General features: G+C 36.9%; 1 protein-coding gene across 1 annotated transcript in view; it reads right to left on the reverse strand.

Annotated features, from left to right (window-relative positions):
* Positions 1-2,267: 2,267 nt before the first annotated feature.
* The window catches only part of adamts18 (ADAM metallopeptidase with thrombospondin type 1 motif, 18), a 96,463-nt gene continuing 77,941 nt past the window's right edge, over positions 2,268-20,789 (reverse strand). The window contains exons 19-24 of the mRNA XM_030129385.1: positions 20,396-20,600; positions 11,746-11,940; positions 9,315-9,385; positions 8,984-9,149; positions 6,521-6,716; positions 2,268-3,158 (exon numbers count right to left, since the gene is read on the reverse strand). Coding sequence (XP_029985245.1) covers positions 3,043-3,158; positions 6,521-6,716; positions 8,984-9,149; positions 9,315-9,385; positions 11,746-11,940; positions 20,396-20,600 — 949 coding nt within the window. The 3' untranslated portion in view covers positions 2,268-3,042. The remainder of the gene's footprint in view (positions 3,159-6,520; positions 6,717-8,983; positions 9,150-9,314; positions 9,386-11,745; positions 11,941-20,395; positions 20,601-20,789) is intronic.

Consider the following 20,789-nt stretch of genomic DNA (forward strand, 5'->3'; position numbering starts at 1 on the left):
TCTCACATCAGCTCAGCAGTAAAATTGCTACCCCACTGAGAGGTAGACATCATAAGCCGAGTTGTAGGCGCATACATATGTTGTACAAACACCCTCTGCCTTTCAGACACACACATACAAACACACACACACACACACACTTGGAAATGCATGAAAAGTAAAGTAAAGTCGGTACAGGCGTGCATCTCAGAAGCATGCAAAACTTGCATTATTGCACAAGCGCGCCTTCACCCACACACATTCAAAGAGCGCAACATTTACACACCTTCACAGCTAGCTCGCCGTTCAGTGAACATGTTATATTTATGTATGTTAGCCAAGCCAGCATATTTGTGTGTATGTGCGTGGGCCCCAGCTTGCGGTGTCTGGCTCTCAGCATGCAAGTAAACAGCGTGCAGTCGAGAAGATGTGGGGACTCCAGGCTGCATGATTCATGCAGACGGGTTGATTAAAGAGCAATCGCAGCCCCCGCAGTGCAGGAAAGGGTGGCATAATCACCGTAAGAAAAACACAGTTTGGTAACATAAATCTCAGCACGGTTCAAGTTCTGAAAGTTTTGAGGGCGGGAAAAGTTATCAAATGTCTAAAGGTACATGAGAGGCCAGTGATAGTGTGTGAAGAGCCCACTGTGCAGCCAAGCTAACAAAGGCCAGTCATTGAGTAACCAGGAAGAATAATCTGTTTATACACAGGGAAGTCCTGTGGAGTCTTCACTAATGTTTCAGCAAACACTGCCAATGCTCTAATCAATATTTTTTTTATATTTGTATTTTTAAAATGATCATCAGTGCTGCATTTGTAGTTTGTTGTTGCCCATGTTTTAATTCACTCGGGTGTAAATAAGACATGAAGGTTATGAAAGTTTTAAAGAAAGTATATTAACATCACCATTGATATCGATCCTGTGCAAATAAATGTGCAGCAACAACGTCTTGATGGTCCCTAGTAAGTAGCTGCATAAATCCAACCCCCTCCATCTTATTCAGTGGGACTTTGGCCAAAATAATAACTCCATATACGCTTCCAATATTTTTCCCAAAGGTGATTTCACCCTTTTTTAGGTTGATTTCTTCAAGGCGTTTTGTATTCAAATCATCATGTTTCTGTTGTTTGATCATTTTAAAAAATAAATTAATGTCACAAAAAAATGGGTGACCAATAACGATGTCAAATGGCGTCACTTTTATACAGTGAGAAGAAACGGCATACGTCCATCTTTAAATACAATCTATGGGTAAAACCTGATAAATAATAAACAATAAAAATAACACCATAAATAACAACCTCAATTTCAAAGGAGTTTTGTTTCACATAACGTGAAGCAAAAAGACCCATATTTAGATAGCTGAACACTGGTTGCTATAGTCTCTTTTGCCTTTTATAAAGTGAACACAGAGAATAGAAGGTTACAGGGAAAAATGTTAGGTCACAATTAGTGGTGAACATGCCAAGAATGCACAGAAAGTAGGGCAAAAATGGTATTTTTGGAAGCCCTTCTTTGGCCCTGTATATTCTAGTTTATGTTATTTAGAATTTAATATCAGGGAAAGAGTAATTGAGCCTTTACACCTCTACTCAACTACACTGCTCATGTGTTTTTATCACCAACAGAGCCAGGCCAGTATTGATTCAAGTTAAATAAAACATAGATACTAAAGTTACCACGGGGGGAAAAAATCAAGTTGAAGAGAAAGAGGCTTTTCTTTTTCTTTGTCTAGGTTATATAAAGTTATTTTTCAATAGCATGTCAATGTCTATATGTGCCAAATTATACCGGCCTGTTTCAGAAAGACATGCAGTAGTTATCCCCCCCCCTCCCCGAAGGGGAGGCAAGGGGTATTGTTTTTGGTGTGGTTTGTTTGTTTGTTTGTTTGTTAACACTTTAGCAGCAAAACTACTGGTTCAATTCATACCAATTTGGGTTTATAGATTGCCAGTGACCCAGAATAAATCTCATTACATTTTGGGAAAAGTAGGCCAAAGTTCACTTTTTTATGATTTTTAAAAATCTTGTCATTTACTTATAATGGGCGAAATACATGCGTGGGCCAGGGTTTGTTTGTTTTGTGAGTTAGGTCGACTGCTTAAATTTCTGTAGCAAAAAAAACATCACTGAAGCCTCCACTCATTCTGTTCTCTCCTCTACTTCACCCCATTCACCTCTGCAGACAACACGGTTCAGCTCATTCGGCTGCAATTGATCGTCAGTAACACAGAGAGAATTCAGAGACATAAAAGGGTATAAGAAAACAACGACTTACAATGTGACTGAATAAAATGTCTTTACATACATTTATGTTTTCATAGAGTTAACATGAATGGAATGCACAGGGAAAAAGTGACCCGGTTTGATTCAGCAGCAGCAAACATGACAAGCGGAGCGTGTGTTTAGGGAGAAGTGTAGAACACCACCGATTACTAACACCTCATGTAAAATCTCATAATATGGACCCAAGGGTGAATGGCACAATCCAAACATAGAAATAACATGTCACAGATGCACTGACAAAATGTAAAATTATACATTAACGACCATAATAACTTAAATAAAGGCATATGATACCAGATGCCTTTAAATATATAACATATAAGCAAGCTAAAAACGCTATTGTCCTTAACTGTTCTTTTGATGGCTTGTAGTTTTAGAGGTTTCAAGGAAAACACTCAACTATATATATATATATATATATATATATATATATATATATATATATATATATATATATATATATATATATATTTCACCAACAAATCTGTGGGTGCTTTTTTTTTTCCAGTCTTTCCCATTCCAGTGACATCAATCACATGGATGGTGAGCACCAGCATCCACATTGCTTTCCGCAATAGAAAAGTCAGTGGGTTGTCTGTCCTTCTTTATAAAATTCATTAGTCAAGTACTCCAGGACAAAACACACGGCATGGAGTGCAGTTCTGCAGTTCTGTGTGTTGTGGGTAACGACCATCGTGAGCGGTCCGTGTGGTCTCTTTCCTTCGATGTAGCCCGTCACTGCAGACGCGGGGATGGGGTGGGGGGGTAGAATTCTACGGCCTTTTACCGGAGCAGGACTTGCAACATTGCTGTCCATAAAACTTGTGGTTGCAAACGCCGTGCTGTGGGACCAGGTGGCACCAGCTGAAATGGTCCACACAGTGTTCATCTGTGCAAGAAGAAACCACATACAAGGCTACTTAGCATTAAATAAAACAAACAGTCACTTCCAGTTGGGTGCTTCAGTGAAACTGGGTACATTTTGGTATCTGGTACTTTACCAGCTTTTTAGACCCAATAATAAAAGAGAAATTTAGACATATTTCCCCCCATGATGTACCTAATGATGACTTTAGATAAATGCAAAAAAATCATACTTTTGCTCTGAGCCATCCCAAAATTAATTATTTTTTTATTAAATATTGGGGCCAAAAATAGATCCAAAATTAGAACACTTTGTTAAATTTGTCGATCCGAGTAGTTTTTTTAATCCAGACATGTGGGTTTTTCATAAATCGGCAGTCTCATTCAAGGTTTTGCGTGTAACCCATCGTATCCACTGGTGTTACATGCAGAACCTGCCCATTTAAATGCATAAATTGTGAGTGATTTTGCAACAGCAGTCATTTTTGTGAGACAGCCTTGCATATTTACTTTGATTCCCAAAAATGTACCTGTGAGAGAATAAAAAGATATTCAAAAAAATAGTAATGCGTAATTTTCGTGTCCTTTTTACCGCGTTACACATGGATTTTTGTATGGAAAATAATACAAAAAATATAAAAATGTGTTTTATCTGAAAAATAGTTTCTCTTTTATCTCAGTAAATATTTATTTCATTAAAATACACCCAAAGTGCTTCCAAACTTGTGTCATAATATTAATTTACATTTGGTTTGAATTTTAAGCCCTCATGCCCTGTTTTTAGGGACCAGTTTCATAGAAGCGCCCAATTATCTTCACCATCCAAATCATCTGTGGATCAGTTTCTGTTTAATGATTTTATGTTTGATGAGTTAATATATGATGTCATTTTTGAGAGGGTGGAATGGAAGTATTTTGACCTATTGACTGGACATATTGATTGTATCTTTGTCAATAAAGTAATAATTCCAGCAGTGACTTTTAATCATTAGTACTGTTTACATGGTGGAACAGAGTCTCCGTCATGCAATTTCTGCTAAAAGCCTCAGGAAATTTGGATTGAAATAGTAAAAATGCATATGAGATATCCAAGCTGAGTGTCTCATTCATTCATAACAACTAGCAAACATATTAGAAAGAGGTAATTTTTCTGTTTAGAGCATTTCTCAAGACTGTAGGTGTTAAACATTCTCTTGAGGCAACAATCAATAGATATACTGCATATAATAAAGACGTCTTTTCTTAATACATTGGTCCCAAACAGCAATAGTCTTTGAATTCACAATCAGTGGATGATGGTAGAATTATTATAATTATTACTGCAGGCACATAAGATATTACTGCATATTTGCATTTCCAGTGGATTTTCTGTAACAGCATGTTTCATTTGGCTGGCTGTCAGTGGTGTTGTATCCCCTTTATTAAGCTAACATTAACATTACTTTTTTTTCCACAGGGATGAATTTCGTTAATGTGAGTTCTGTAAGTTCTATTATTGAATTGCCTCTTAACAGAATGTGATGAGTGGAGTTCACATACTGTATATGTTGCGTGTATATGGGATTGCATAGTTAAAGCTTTGCAAAGCATAGTAACTGACGTCATCTGTATTTGTTTTGATAGAAAGGTGCCTATCATCAGAATATACTTAAACTAGCGCGTTGACCTAGATCAGTGGTTCCCAACCCTTTTTGGCTTGTGATCCGATTTTAACCCTATAACGCCAAACGTATCATATTTGATACATGAGTTTTGAAGCGCTCTACATGATCAGTTTGATTTTTTTTTGCTTGAAAAACTTGTACACAATTAGATACATGTAATTTATGGATAATCCACCAGCGGGGAGGAATTCGTTCACCAGAGGCCTTTCCAGTGACACTACAAGATTGCCACTGATGAGGAAAGAGGCAGAATTTTGCCAATTCTGAAAAGGAATTACCAATTTATTAGACATGTTTGTGTTATATTATGTTTTTGTTTGTTCAAAAATAATAATATTTGAGCATTGAGACCCAATGTATCAAATATGATACAAAATTGAAACTCATACATGGAAACTGACATTTGAAAAAAAAAAAATTGGGTAGTTCAGAAGGACCAATAAAGGCTCTAGTTTCAAAGAACTGGAATTTTCTGTCAATAATTTAATGGTTCAGGCTTTACAGGGTTAACATCAAAAATTTCTGGCGACCCCAAACATTCAAAACGAAGACATTTTTCTCTTGGAGATGTCTTAGCGGTGCCAGGTGGGTAGAGAAACCTTTCCATTCTCTGTCGGTCCAGTTGTCTGACTGCAACTGTGTCCGGGCATGTTGAAGCGTAATGATGCATGCGGTCACATGATCGGGTCAGTCAAGATATGCCCTTTCAGATACCATATCCTGCATTTTATTTGAACTTGATTTTTATTAGGAAAAATGTGTAGTGTTTTAATTATAATGAAATATAGATTGAATCATTAAAAAAGTATTTTTTTTTTTACATTTGTTTTATCAATTACTAGAAATTTCAGGTGACCCCATTTGAATTCCAGGCAACCCCACGTGGGGTCCCGACCCCAAGGTTGAAAAACACTGACCTAGATCCTCTGATGCAGTTTATTCTTTTACTTTCTTGGTAAATTCCACTGGCATTTTCAGTTGAATAACCTCTCAGCGGGCATGTCGGTTTCCGCACATGAAATATGACACCATGGCAACGTGGCCTTATTGTTTATCTGCTGCTAGGTAACCCACTTCAATGATGATTCTATGATTCTGGGCATAACAACGTGATTGGCCATTAGGAGGCCATTGTATTCCAAAATTACTAATATATGGACCTATCAACTTGCCGTTTTCACTAGTCTCTTGACCAAAAATACATAAGTATGCCAAACTGCAGCAGTCAGCTCTTTCAGGAGTCCACTTTCCTTTCATAATATACAGTCGTGGAAAAATGTATTAGAGCACCCCTTGTTTTCTTCAGTTTTTTGGTCATTTTAATGTCTGGTACAACTAAAGGTACATTTGTTTGGACAAATATAATGAAAACAAAATATCTCATAAGAGTTTAATTTCAGAGCTGATATCTAGACATTTTCCATGTTTTCTCGATAATAACCAAAATCACTTCAATTCTTATATCAATATCTATGGCACTGTACTGACAAAACCAGTGCTTTTAGGCATTCCATGTTTTCTTTTCGGTCTGTTTTAGTCACATGATACACACAGGAGTTAGTACTTGATTGCATAACCATTGTTTTTGATGACTTTTGATGGTCTCATAATTTTTTCCATGACTGTAGGATACAGAATATAAATTCCCCATAGATGAGTGATTTCAGGGTTATAATTGATAGAAAGTAGATGGAGTTGTCATTTTCGCCTCTAAAGACTTTACCTTTCCGTGGCAGTCCAGGAGCTGTGATCCATCCAGGACGCTGGGCCGGGGCCGGGGGGGCAGGGGGGCAGAAGTGTGTGTTGCACGCCCTCGAAGTGACAGGTCTCTGGTGGGGTAAGCAGCCAGCTGCAGGGCGACCCTGACGGAGACACTGGATGGAGCGAGTCTGGACCCCCCCGCCACATGACACCGAGCACTGAAACGGAGGCACGAACCAAAGATGAACAAAAGAAAAATAAAGGAAAAGGGGTGGGATCGAAGAGACCGAGGGGGCATACAGTTAAAAATAGGAGCCGGAGATCAAACATTGAAGCACATGGAAAAAAAGGATCATCATAAAAGCAGCAGATGAGGAAGGGGAAAAGATGGAGGAAAAGTCTAGACAAAGAACTCTTGAAGACAACAAACATCCCATACAGCATGTACTCGCCCTCCAGCGAGTTGTCAGGAGAGATCTTCTCTGGTGCAAACATGGAGGGATCACAAGCTCCACATCAAGCAGAATAAGACACTGTTCTGTAAGAACCTGCCCTTAAGACTCTTTGCATAAAAGATGTTATATCACGTAGCCTACACTACCTGCCCCGATAGGCTCTGTAGCAGAGTCGAGCTTTTGGATTGCATCTGAAACTCACTGCACACTCACACAGCTACAATGGGGCGAGAAAAAAGCCACGTCTGTGAACTACCACCTACCACCTACACTGTACTGTTTGCTCTGAGCTTTCTGGAGAAACACAGATATTGAAACTCAAAAGCCACCCTGTTCATATGTCTTGTATTGATAACAGTTTGGAGGAACATTGTGTTATATTTCTGATGCTAGGGCCTCAGAGAGAAGAGAGCCAGGTACACAAAAATCAATGGCTGGGTGGGAGAATAAATGTTTAGAATCTGAGAAAATGTTTTCAGTAGATTTTTTAGTCAAGGAGAAACAGGTCAAACATAAAGAGAATTGTATTAGTTGTTAACATGAAAAAGGCTGAGGGCAGAGGGGGGCTGTAAATTGGATGGATGGTAAAGCCCTTTAAGGCAAGTTTGTGATTGTAACATTGGGCTCTTTATTGGACTATTTCATCAAAAATCGACTTACCTTGACTTGGACACTTATCTATAGCAGCATATGAGTGCCTTTTTGAACCAAACAAGTAAAGCCAGGTATACACTGTGCAACTTTGTTCTGTCATAGACATAAGATGAAAAAAACATACCAATATCTTTAGTCGTGGCGATAAATAGTACTATTATGTCACACTGTGAAGGAGATTCAAAAACCCTAAAGAAGACATGACATCTAATTCTTGTATCTTTACTTGCATCTTAGCCCGGAATTCAATAGATTTTATTCCACATTCTGCATGAACATCGTAGCCATGTCACTGGCAATAAAATTATAAAACTTCTGAGAACCTACAGTCTGTAGGAGCCTTAAAGTTGTTGTTTGAAAAAACTTGAATAAATCTGAAACCTTTTTGGACTTAAAATGTATTGATGTATTATTTAAGAAAACCAACGCTGAACTGTATCTTTAAGCCAACTGCAGCAAAAACTGATCTTGCCAAAATACTTGCATCAATTTAATTATATTCACACATTTTTTCCAATTGCATTTTCATCTGTAGCCCATACAGGACATATTTGCTATGAAATGAATAATATAAATTTAATGGATAAATTCAGGTACACACCGGTAGATTAAATGTTAAGGCGAAGACACACCATCCCATTTTTCGACAGTCACACGTCATCGGGCAGTTTGGCAAAGTTGGTGACATGAGTCTGCTCGGTGTATTCTGTGTGATTGGCCGTCATTAATGCTGTCGCTGTTCTTTTCGGCCAATTCAACATGTGTAATCGGCCACTAATCGTTGTTCAGTCAGGCCAATCTGATTGGTGGAGGGACAGCCCCTGACTAGTGAAACAGTGAACGAGAAGTGCACATGTGAATACAGCTATACCAAGGTACTTCACACTATTATCGTCTTCTATAATAGACCATTCACTGCTCATATCGTATCTGAATGAGTGCCAGTCAGTGTTGACTATGGACTTCATTCATTCCATGAAGTGAACCCTGTTAGCATTGTTAGCATAGTGCAATTTCTCAGTAGTTTTTGCCTGCAACATCTTTCTTCTTCCACAAGAAGAAGCCCGAGAGCTGACAACACCAGTATCTTCTTATTACTAGCAATTCGTTCAACAAGTACAACAACAACCCTTCTGGACTACTCAAAACTCTGCTGACAGCAACCACTGACAATAGCGAGATCTGTGTTTTCGTCTAGAGTGATGTTCCGTCATTTCCTGTTTTACGTCTCGTGCAAACGCAGAACGTACGCTTAGTTGATTTGGTGTGTTCTTCACACTGTTTTGACTGTGTCAGGGAGAAGGGAGTGATGATTGGCAGTCGGGTTGGTGTGTTTTCGCCCTTACCAGTAGGTAAGTCTGAACAGAAATGTGTACCTGTTGCCAGGGAGATGAATACCAGCCTAAGACCACAGCACTGGAAGTGGTTCTGCCAGGAATGACCCGCGGGAGCTCTGGGCAGGGGCCTCGGTTGCAGGCCTGCTGGAGGTCCACCAAAGGTTTAGCCATATTCCTGCATCTCCGCACAGGGAACTCCACATATCTGTGCATGAGGGTTCAAAATAAGTACTCCAGCAGGGCACACAATTTTGCAAAACATTGAAATCTTGACTGAGAGGATGGTAAACAGATGACACAGTGGGATCTTAAATGCTTCTGTGGATGTAAGTGGTGTCGGATGTTTTGGTGTGTAGTTGCAGGTACTAACCCTCCCTGTGAATCCCTCTCCCCACAGCGGAGCTCTCTCCTCTGGACGCCGGAGCCACAAGACCTGGAGCACTGAAACAGACGGTAGGCAGGGGGAACCATTTAAGAAAAAGAACTTTGTGTGCGTGTGATGCATTCCCAAAGCAGCAGGCATCTTAACCCATAAAGACCCAATGCTACTTTTATGGCAGCACCCAAATGATTTTTTTCTATATTTTTAACTTTTCTTGAGTGATTTATCACCATTTATTCTAATATTATGCTCAGTATTTTGCATTCTTAAGTAAAAATCCAGTATTTTCCTATATTTAATATACAGATAATGACTGATGTCGATAAAAGCTCAAATTAAAGTTGAATGTTATTATATAAAAAACACAAAATGGAGGAAAAAGTGTCTTTTTTCAGTAAAATATATCGTTAACTGAACATAAACCCAGTGTGTCCATCCACTGTCACTGATCAAACTCTACGGGTTTCACTGGTGAATCAAAGTTGTAGAAGATGACGGTGTTTCCGTGGTAACTACAGAGCCTCTGAACGTCCAAATGGGTCATATCTGATGACCATGAAAAGATGACAAACTGCATTTTACACCAATTATTTACATGTATTGATAGGATTAGTGGGTCAACTGTTGTTTATTTATTTTTTTATAACAGTAAATTATTTTGGTAGCCAGTGGATGTTTTTATGGGTTAAAGTCACTTATTACTGTAGATAGATAAATTTTCAGACTATGATCCAGTTAATATTTCTGATGTGCAGATAGTTCATGTGTACATTTCTGAGCCTGGTCTTTCTTCTGAACCACATATTCAAAAAAAACAAAAAACAAAAAAACATTCTAGCCTTGTCCTACGGCCCACTTATACAGATGTGCTTTAAAGGGGACGTTAAGTGTACAATATGCAACATTTACCATACATGATGCGCTTATGTGGGGTTGCAGCCTGGGATGTACTGGGGGTTGGTTATGCTGAACTATTTATGCTGGTGTTGTACACTGTTGGGAAGAACTCATTGAAAAACCCTACATTACAATAAAGAACCTCTAAACAACTATTGATGTGATAAAGTATTGTAACTTAGGATAAATCTATGACCTGAACTTCAATCAACAGCTTCTTTATCGTTATTTAAAAAGCATCTGAAAAAGACTATCATTCATGAAAAAATGTAAGGCTGTATATCATTTAATTTGTATTTCAAGATTTGTAGTTTGATTTGTATTTTTATTGTTTTTACTTTAGTTTATTATTTCAGTTATATCACATTTTGAATTCTTTTTTTTTTCCTTGTGTATTGTTTATTTCCGGGGATTTATTCACATAAGCCTTTTTTGGCTTCTATCCTCTCCTGCACAATGATAATACTTGTTTGAATGTTTTTGTTTTTTTCAATTTTTCTCTTGCTGTTTTATGATGTGCAAATAAATAAAATAAAAATAAAATTAAATACCTGACACAGAAAATAAGACACATACTGACTGTTTACTTAATATGATGAATATTTGCTAAATACTTTTGCAGACTAACTTCACTCCCCAATGATATTTTCTCCAAAAAAAACCCCCACCTATATGTTCTGAAAATACTGATAATTCTGGTGTTGATCCAGCATAAAAAAACAAATGTAATAAAATTTTTAAAGCTGTGCAATTTTGCAAATCCCTGATATACAATAGCCGATTATGACATAATTAATTGACCACATAATCCCAGGATTTTACTGGCAAGTGCTGAACAATGCTGGTAAAATAATAATTAACCTGTATCCCCTTCATATAGATAAAAAAAAAAAAAAACAATGTGAGGTTAACAAGGTGGTTTAGCATATTGAGTCCTGTTATTGACTTAGCTGAGGCTGAATGTTGTAAATTCTATCTTTTTCTGTATCTGTTTTATTAAAATGAATATCTCCATATGTAGTTCTGGAGACTGCTAGCTGCTGTTTCTGAGTGTAACATACATTTTCATTTGGAATCTGTGAGGTTTGAGGCATTCACACCAGAGAAAAGTTATTCTGTGATGAGAACTTGAGTAAGATTAATGAAAAAAAATCTCCCTTGTAGTGAAGAAGCCTTTTTGTTGCACTGCATTCTGATCTATTGAGGTGACACTGCTCTCTCTGTTCTATGATGGATTTTTCCCTGTATGATTGCTTGGAAGCTCCAGAGAGAAGCTTTGTTTTCCTGATTCTAAGACACTAAAGCTTTAGAAATGTTGGCTTCACAGTAAATGTTTCAGTGTGACGTTATGCATTCTACATTTGGCCACACTCCACCAAACAATAAAACGGAGCCTGAAAATGCAAGCTGTTTCACTAGAAATGCTTTATGGTGGATTTTCCCTCGTAATGATCAAACTGAGCACACCACGCTTGACTTCTAATGCTGCTGCTCGTTCAGTTCCACGTGTCTTTTCTCCTACCTCTCCCCAGGGAGTGGGGATCCACTGCAGCCTTTCGTTCTTCGGGCAGCGCCGCAGGACGCACGTCTCCTGGGCTTTGGGTCTGTGATGCTGTCTGCACATGCTGTCAGGCACCACTACAGCTTTGGCTCCAGGATCAGTGCTGCGGCAAAACACACTCCGCTTCCTCAGACCACGGCCACAGGTCTTGGAACACTGTGAATCAGGAAGGAGGAAGGACTGGATTAGCATTATAACTTAATATAACTTAACTTAAAAAGCACTAAAACTTATAGGGTGGGGAAGCAAAATCTACAATATTTTGAGGCAGGGATTGAAAGACAGTGTATGACCAATGAGTTTATTGAAAGTCATGAGAATTTATTTGCCTCAAGAAAATTTACATAATAGAAAATGTTTTTATTCTATGTGTCCTCCTTCTTTCTCAATAACTGCCTTCACACGCTTCCTGAAACTTGCGCAAGTGTTCCTCAAATATTGGGGTGACAACTTCTCCCATTCTTCTTTAATAGTATCTTCCAGACTTTCTCGTAATAGTTTTGCTCATAGTCATTCTCTTCTTTCCATTATAAACAGTCTTTATGGACACTCCAACTATTTTTGAAATCTCCTTTGGTGTGACGAGTGCATTCAGCAAATCACACACTCTTTGACGTTTGCTTTCCTGATTACTCATATGGGCAAAAGTTTCTGAAAAGGTATGGATAATAGTGTTAGGTATGATTATGACATCAATATATGTTTGGTTTCAAAACAATTGACGTAGTGCCTGCTGAGAAAAAACAACTAAATGTTCATTGTAAATTTTGCTTCCCCACCCTGTATAGGGTTCGTATACATATTTCAAGGTCAAATTCCAGCCCTTTTAAGGGTCACTTTCAGATTTTTGTCCAGCACAGTACCTTATCGCTGGGGTAAAACACAAATCTATAGGCTGGATGCAATTTGTCAAAAAAACAGAGAAGGGGGGGTGTTTTTTTTTTGTTTTGTTTTTTTTTTGTCGGTGGGTGTGGGGTGGGGTGGCAGCAGTTATATATATGGGGATGCAGTCCATAACTAACGTCCAACTCCCTGTTCTATTTCTCTATTATTCAGTGGATCTTACATGAAATTTTCACAACTTCTACCCTATATCCACTGGACCCCCTCCACTGCTCTATGCCCCCCCGACAAATACTGGAAATTGAGAACACTCAAGTTAAGCATAGACTAACGCATGGTGCGATTTGTCAAAAAACAGAGGGTGTGTGTGGTTTTTTTTAGTTTTTTTTTTTTTGCCAGAGTGGGGGGGGGGGTGCAGTTATATCCGTGGGGGTGCGGCCCATAACTAACGCAACTAACACTGGTCTCAAACAAAAGTGAAACTTTACATACTTTCAATGTCCAACCCCCGGGTTCTTTTCCTCTACTATTCAGTGGATCTTACATGAAATTTTCACAACGTCTAACCTGTATCCACTGGACCCCCCCAACAAATGCTGGGCCCCATGAATTTGTCACGTTTACCCCCCCTTTACAGCGCCCCAGTGTATGGGAATGTTTGCGAATTCTGAGACCACCGACAGTTCGGCTCAGGTGAACGTTAGTGCCAGTAATGTAGGATAGAGGTGTAAGAAAACGGTCACAACCTGCCTGTTATTTACATTGGTTGGTTGTCATCGTCCGTCTGTCCGTCCACCCCACCCCGAGGATGAAATTCATTGAGCAGAAGTAGAGATGTAAAAACCCCATAAACACCACCCCCAACAAATTGCACCCTGTCTACATACTGATGATCTTTTATTTTTTTACTTTTATCATAATGATGTACATTGTGTTGTGCTATAATCATCTAAAATTATGTTTTATAATAGCAAAAAAGTTTAGAAATTACAGAACACAAAGTTTTATCCAAAAAAAGGGATGCCACTTCATGTTCTTCACTCACACCAAACCAATGATTGACATAAAAATGTACCTAGAATCGACCTGAGGACAGAAGCTAATTTTCTTTTTTGACATAAAGTTTTATTTTCGCTTCTCTGTACGTAGCTTTGGCTTGAAATCTAACCTGGCATAGTTAATATCAAAAATAAATAAATAAATCACATCACAGAGTTATAATTCCAAGCACTTAAACTAACATTCAAGCACTTTTCAGACCTTAAAAACACAACATTGAAATTCAAACATCAAGGATTTCAAACACCCGTACGAACCCTTGAACTTATAAATGTAAGAAAAGTCAGCTTTGTTTTATTTTTCGCTAGACATTAAAGGTTTATCAAAAACACTAAATGTAAGCAATTCCTCCTGTAAAAAGGGTATTAACAAAAAATGGTGCCGATTAGAACCACCTACAACTAACGACTGACTACAAATTGTGAATGGAATATTTGAGATGGACGTTCTGACCCATAGATTCAGGACTCACGAAGAGCAATTTATTGATAAATGGGAGAAATGGACAGTTTTCATTTCAACATCACATTACTAAAACCAATTGTTAGTCACAAAGGTTTTTTTTTTTATGGTCAGTGTATCCCAAATGTCTTTTATGTTTGTATTGTACAGAATTCAAACAATAAAAATAAAGTTAAAAAAATGTAGGCAATTTCTCAAAGTAACACTGATGCCACTTTTACACTCAAAGCTACCTCAAACTAAAGTGAAATTAAAATAATCATCCTTTAACTTCTTGAGACCCAGCAATGCATTTTTGCCCTTTATAAAGGTGTCACAGTTTTACTTTAAAAAAAAAAAAGAAAGAAAAACATGTCCATTGCAAAGGACATTCCATAAAAAATAAATAAATAAAAAATGTACAGTACCTGAAAAAAAAAACCATTGCATTATGCTGTTTAGTTTCCCATCAAGACAATAATTTAATGTAAAAAAGCCAGAACTTTTACTTTCCTGGATCACAGGAGGATATGTAAATAGAAAATAAATAAATAAAAAATCAACGCTATAATATAAATAAAAGCCAAAGCTATAATAACTCTGCTACGGACTCAATGTCAAAGACACAGTGTCACAGATACTTTGTACATCTTTTAAAAGTCAGTGATTTAACACCTACAGGCTTAATTACCATAAATGCAGCACATTTACTATAACTTAGCTTTTAATTTATTATGATTGTTTTAACCTTCAGCATTCATCAGGTTTAAGTACTTGGGGATATTAACAGAGGTTAAATCCTTGGCACGGACATCACATATGCATTTATTATTCCCTGCACTGTGGACAAGTAAACAGAAGGTCACCAGTTTGATGACAGCCCATTACGGCCTAACATTAAACACAATAAACCAATAACTCAGAGATGAATGTGACCTCCCAACCTGTCGGCGTATACACTAGCAGAGCTGCTGTAAACTCCATATGAACTGCACAGAGCTGGACAACAGAGTCAAACTGCTCCACTGGGAATGACCACCACAGCCGCATCGCATTAATTTATTAGTCAAAAGACACGGACACATCTGTGCTTATCCGTTTGCATACACATCCATGCATGTACGCACAACACACCGCTTCGTCCCGGTTGTCCTTTTGTCACCGGGATGTCCGATTGATCTTATCTGAGAGACTGGCATTGTCTGTGGTTGACCGTGGACTGAACTCGGACTGGTGCGACAATACAGCACACAGCAAAACATAGCTGTCTTAAAGAATGATGGCTAAAGGACAGCTAAATGTGGAGTGGTGCTAACTGTGACAGAGCATCAGATCTACGGTCAGCCTGGTAGTACTGTATACAGTCCAATCCAATCCAACTTTATTTGTAAAGCACTTTAAAACAACCACAGTGGACCAAAGTGCTATACAGATAAATAAATAAAAAAACAAAATAACAGAGCAAAATGCAAGAATAGACTAAAAGACATAGAACAACTGTAAAATAAAATGAAAATAAATAAATAAATAAATAAATAAAAATGCAGAAGAATAGATAAAACCTAAATAGAAGAATAAAATACAAGGATAGATAAAAAGACATAGAACAACTGTAAAATTAAATGAAATAAATAAATAAATAAATAAAAAAATACAGAAGAATAGATACAACTTAAATAAAAGAATAAAATACAAGAATAGATTAAAAGACAGAGCAACTGTAAAATAAAATTTAAAAAAATAAATAAATAAGTAAATAAAAATACAGAAGAACAGATAAAACCTAACTAGAAGAATAAAATAAAGAATAGATAAAAAGACATAGAACAACTGTAAAATAAAATGAAAATAAATAAATAACTAAAAATACAGAAGAATAGATACAACTTAAATAAAAGAATAAAATACAAGAATAGATAAAAAGACACTGAGAAACTGTAAAATAAAATTTAAAAAAATAAAATTAAATAAATAAAAAAAAAATACAGAAGAATAGATAAAACCTAAATACAAGAATAAAATAAAAGAATAGATTAAAACATAAAAAACTGTACAATTAAAAACAACAACAAATAAGAACAATAAACCGATGCCAAATAAAACAACTGAATAAAAATAATACATTCAAACATCTCACGTGGTTTCAAAAGCCAAGGAGATGGGTTTTAAGAAGAGATTTAAAAACAGACACAGACGAGGCCTGTCTGATGTACAGGAAAATAAGCAGATAACATCTGATGTGTGATGAGCTCAGAGTGGGGCTTTGCCACATATGTGTTGATAATATCTAGTTGAAATATGGATATATGAATATACTCTTACTATATTACTATATTGGACAACACAGAATATTATATGTATTTATATTATATATTTATATGTGTTTTTGGTTTTTGTTTGTTTTTTAGTTTTTATTAATATTTGAGAGTGCTAATACTAGTATGATAATTTGTAAACGGGTATTATTATATTAGTGTATGTAGGAATAAGGATGTGTTATATTATTATTATTATTATTATTATTATTATTATTATTATACTGATATTCACATAAAATAATAATTGCTATATAGAGATCATAAGAAATAGAGATTGGGGGTAGGAGTATATATAAGTATATATAAGTTTTTACTTCTTCCTACTCCTTTTCAAGCATATTTAACTTCATTTATTTTATTTTATTTATTTTATTTTTTATTCTGTTTACTTATCAACCTTTTATGTATCATTACTGATATTTTACTGGTTGGTTTTGTTTTGATTTCACTGTCTACATGTTCAAAATAAAGATTTCAATCAAAAAAAAAAAAAAAAAAAAGCTGTGGTTATGAGCAAGATTATTATCATTAACGACAAGTAACAAAATGACAAAAACTAGAATTGAAAAAAAACATTTTCGTTAACTGAAATAAATAAAGACTATAATTAAAAGCCAAAATGACAACTAACTGAAACTATATTGCATGCTTAAAAAACTACCTAAAACGTATAAAAACTATGGATAAAATTTCCTTTGTTTTCGCCTTTGTCGATGTCAGATTCATATGAAATCGATTTATTTCGTTTGAGCAATTTTAGCTAGCAGCACCACACAGAACTTCACAGTCTGTCACTTCTCGTCACTTGTAGTTTAGAATCTTTTTCTCGTTCCTACTCTACCTGGAAACATGGAGACAAAAGTTGGGAGAAAGCAGCAGAGTCCTGTATGGGATTTATTTGAATACGACGGCGAGGAAGATAAAAAAAAACATCAAAAAACTAAAACTAATACTAGAACTAAGCATTTAAAAAAAACTGAAACTAATAAGAACTAGCAAAGCTGCTCTGAAAACTAACCAAAACTAACTGAACTAGAGGGAAAAAAGTCAAAACTAAATAAAACTCAACTATAATGAAAAATCCAAAACCATTATAAATTTGGTTATGAGGAAACACCCAAAAATCTCAGACTTGGTGAATATCCACAGAGTTCAAAAGCCTCATCAAATATACTGATTGTTCCACAGAGGTCACAGACAAACCATCATAATTTACGTCCACTTTTTGTGTGGCTGCTTTGTATATCAACTGACTCAACCGCGACACAAACAGGAACAAACAACAGGGTCAAAGAGAAGACATCTGAGCAGCTGAAGGGGAAATCCACTGATCTAAACAGTAGAAATCACCTTTTTACAGGATTTCTGAGCAGAATTTTTCAGTCTGATATGAAAATTCCAATTCAGTCTTTCATTTTTAACCAAACATTTGTATTTCAGTACTGTTTTTTTTGTCTTTATGTCCAACAGAGGGCAGCAGAGTGTTTGTTTTAGCTCATACAGGGAAGTGTGTGTGTGTGTGTGTGTGTGTGTGTGTGTGTGTGTCCACCTCTCCTTCCCACACATGTTACTCTGTCATGCGAACGTACTGTGTTGTTGTGTTTTACCTGAAGAATGGTTAAACGTCGCTCTGAAAATAAATTGGCACAGAACATACACATTCATGTCAACCCCTACAGCAAGAACAATGACTTCAAAATAAACAAAGAGGAGAGACAAGATACCGTCATCATCTGTTTGAAGTTCATAAACCCAGGGAATAAACTGAGTATGTTCTTGACTGACTGTAAAAGAAACTGCTGCAATTCAATAAATCAGATCATGACATGTTGGAATGCAACGTTTCCCACATTAAAGAATGTTTTTGCATCAAAGCAGAGTCGCGTGTGATGAAGGCTACAGAAGGTCAGCGGTACTGCTCTGAAAGACACTAACTAAGGCTTTAAATAGGCATGTGACTGCATGTTATTGAAGGTCATTAAGTATATTCTCAGCTGATTTGTCATCACTAAAGTCCACAAAAATGCAGAAAAAAATATGTGGAATATGTTGGAGTCTTAAAAGTACATTTTGAACTTTATAAAACCAGGTGCGACCATTTTTGAACGAAAGAGTGGAGGTGGATGAAAGATGAAGAGTACAAGTATTCTGAGCTACATTTGTATGAAAAAGGTCATGTTAATGTATGAGCACACTATTTGTTCGCTGACAGACTATGTAATCTAATACTGAACCAACTTACGCAAACGGGCCCCATATTAGAACTAAGGACCAGTGCAATTTAACAAAAAAGACTTTCAACATTTTGTCATGAAAAAAAAGTGTTTTGTCCAATAAACAAAAGCTATGAAAGTCCAAATCAGCAGGATACATGTTAATCACCGGTCATCCAACAGCAAACACTTCTATTAGTCTTTTTTTTTTTTTTATGTTAAACAAGGATCTACAAAAGCACCACCAGTACACTCAGAGGTGCTGAGTAAAGTACATGAGACAGGAATGATATGTGGAAAAAAAATATAGACTTACACTTCAGTTAAAAGTGACCAATATCTGACTTTTTGCCCAAACGTGCCCATTTCCAATTTTTTATGACAGTCTATATAATACATATCTGACTTTTTTTTTTTTTTTTTTTTAGTTAAACCCAGGCGACTTTCATATGTGGTCCTATATCAAATATGTAAGTGACTTAAGTATGAACGCTTTTATAAAATTTATTTATTTATTTATTTATTTAGTTTTTATGTTATTGTTGTGAAGCACATTGAGTCTTCCTTGTGCATGAAATGTCCTCTATAAATAAAGCTGAATTGAAATTGAATTGAAATGTGCGACAGACGTCACAATTCTGCACTAGAGGAGGCGGCCAGGAGGGACATGGCAAGATCCATATTTACTCCTGTAAACACGGTGTGCTGCATGTGACGTCACATCATCTTCTGCACATGCAGGTCACTTCAGGACTATAGATTGTTCACACGAGTCTGATGGCGGTCGCATTTAAATTATAATAAAAAGTAAAAAATCTCATTCCATCAAGAAATCGGAATTGAAGATAAAGACCTGCCATGTGAACGTGGCATTAGCCTTTTTTTTTCTTTTTCACATGTCCATGATCATAAAATACAACAAACAGTACAGCAAGGCCATTTGAGGGTGACAGTATTCACCAAAAGATATCTATAAATAATACAATAAAAGGAAAACAAGGGCATCACATTATCATTTGAATGCTGATGTCTTTGTTTTTAAATCCAATCCATTTGTCCCATTTTGTATCAAACTCATCTTTTTTTAATCTTGAAGTATAAGTCATTTTTTCCATCACCCATATTTCCTGAACTACAGGGGTTGGACAAAATAATGGAAACACCTTAAAAAATCAACAAAATATAATTTAATATGGTGTAGGTCCGCCTTTTGCGGCAATTACAGCCTCAATTCTCCGAGGTATTGATTCATACAACTTGTGAATTGTTTCCAAAGGAATTTTAAGCCATTCTTCAGTTAGAATACCCTCCAACTCTTTTAGAGACAATGGCAGTGGAAATCGACGTCTTACTTGAATCTCTAAAACTGACCATAAATGCTCAATAATGTTGAGGTCTGGGGACTGTGCCGGCCATACGAGATGCTCAACTTCATTAGAATGTTCCTCATGCCATTCTTTAACAATTCTAGCTGTATGGATTGGGGCATTATCATCTTGAGGTGAAGGTGTTTCCATTATTTTGTCCAACCCCTGTATATCTAACCATTGTTTGTATCTAGGGGGGTCTGTAGCAAGCCAGTTATCTTATCTTATCTTATCTTATCTTATCTTATCTTATCTTATCTTCAGTTGCTTCCATATTATGCAGTTTCAAGCTGTGGTTAAAGCCCCTTGAATCCACGACCATCCCAGTCCCTGTTGTGTCCTTTCAGCTCTATTCTCGTGCCAAACTCACCTGTGACCAGGATCCGGTGCTCCACTCAGGTGGGCAGACCTGGGTGTGGCAGGGCTGAATCTGAGCAGGAGAGATGACGGGGCAGAGGGAGTGCGCCACCACCTCCTCCCTCTGGTACGTCACTTTCCTGAAGCACCGCAGCGTCCTGGTCTGCTGACCTCCTCCACATGAGCGACTGCAGGATCCCCAGTCTCCGGTCGACCAACTGTGCAAAAAACATAGAAGATTCGTCGCCAGGGTTAAGACAGTAATAACGAAAAGGCTGCATTTATTAATGTTTGGGTGGAATGCTAAACCTCACGTACAGTCCATGCATCTGCACATGCACACATGCTATATGGAGCATACAGCCAGTCCAGCCTCTGTCATCAGAGAACCCACCACATGACTGAGC

This window comes from Sphaeramia orbicularis, chromosome 3, assembly GCF_902148855.1.
Source record: "Sphaeramia orbicularis chromosome 3, fSphaOr1.1, whole genome shotgun sequence".
Classification (NCBI taxonomy): domain Eukaryota; kingdom Metazoa; phylum Chordata; class Actinopteri; order Kurtiformes; family Apogonidae; genus Sphaeramia; species Sphaeramia orbicularis.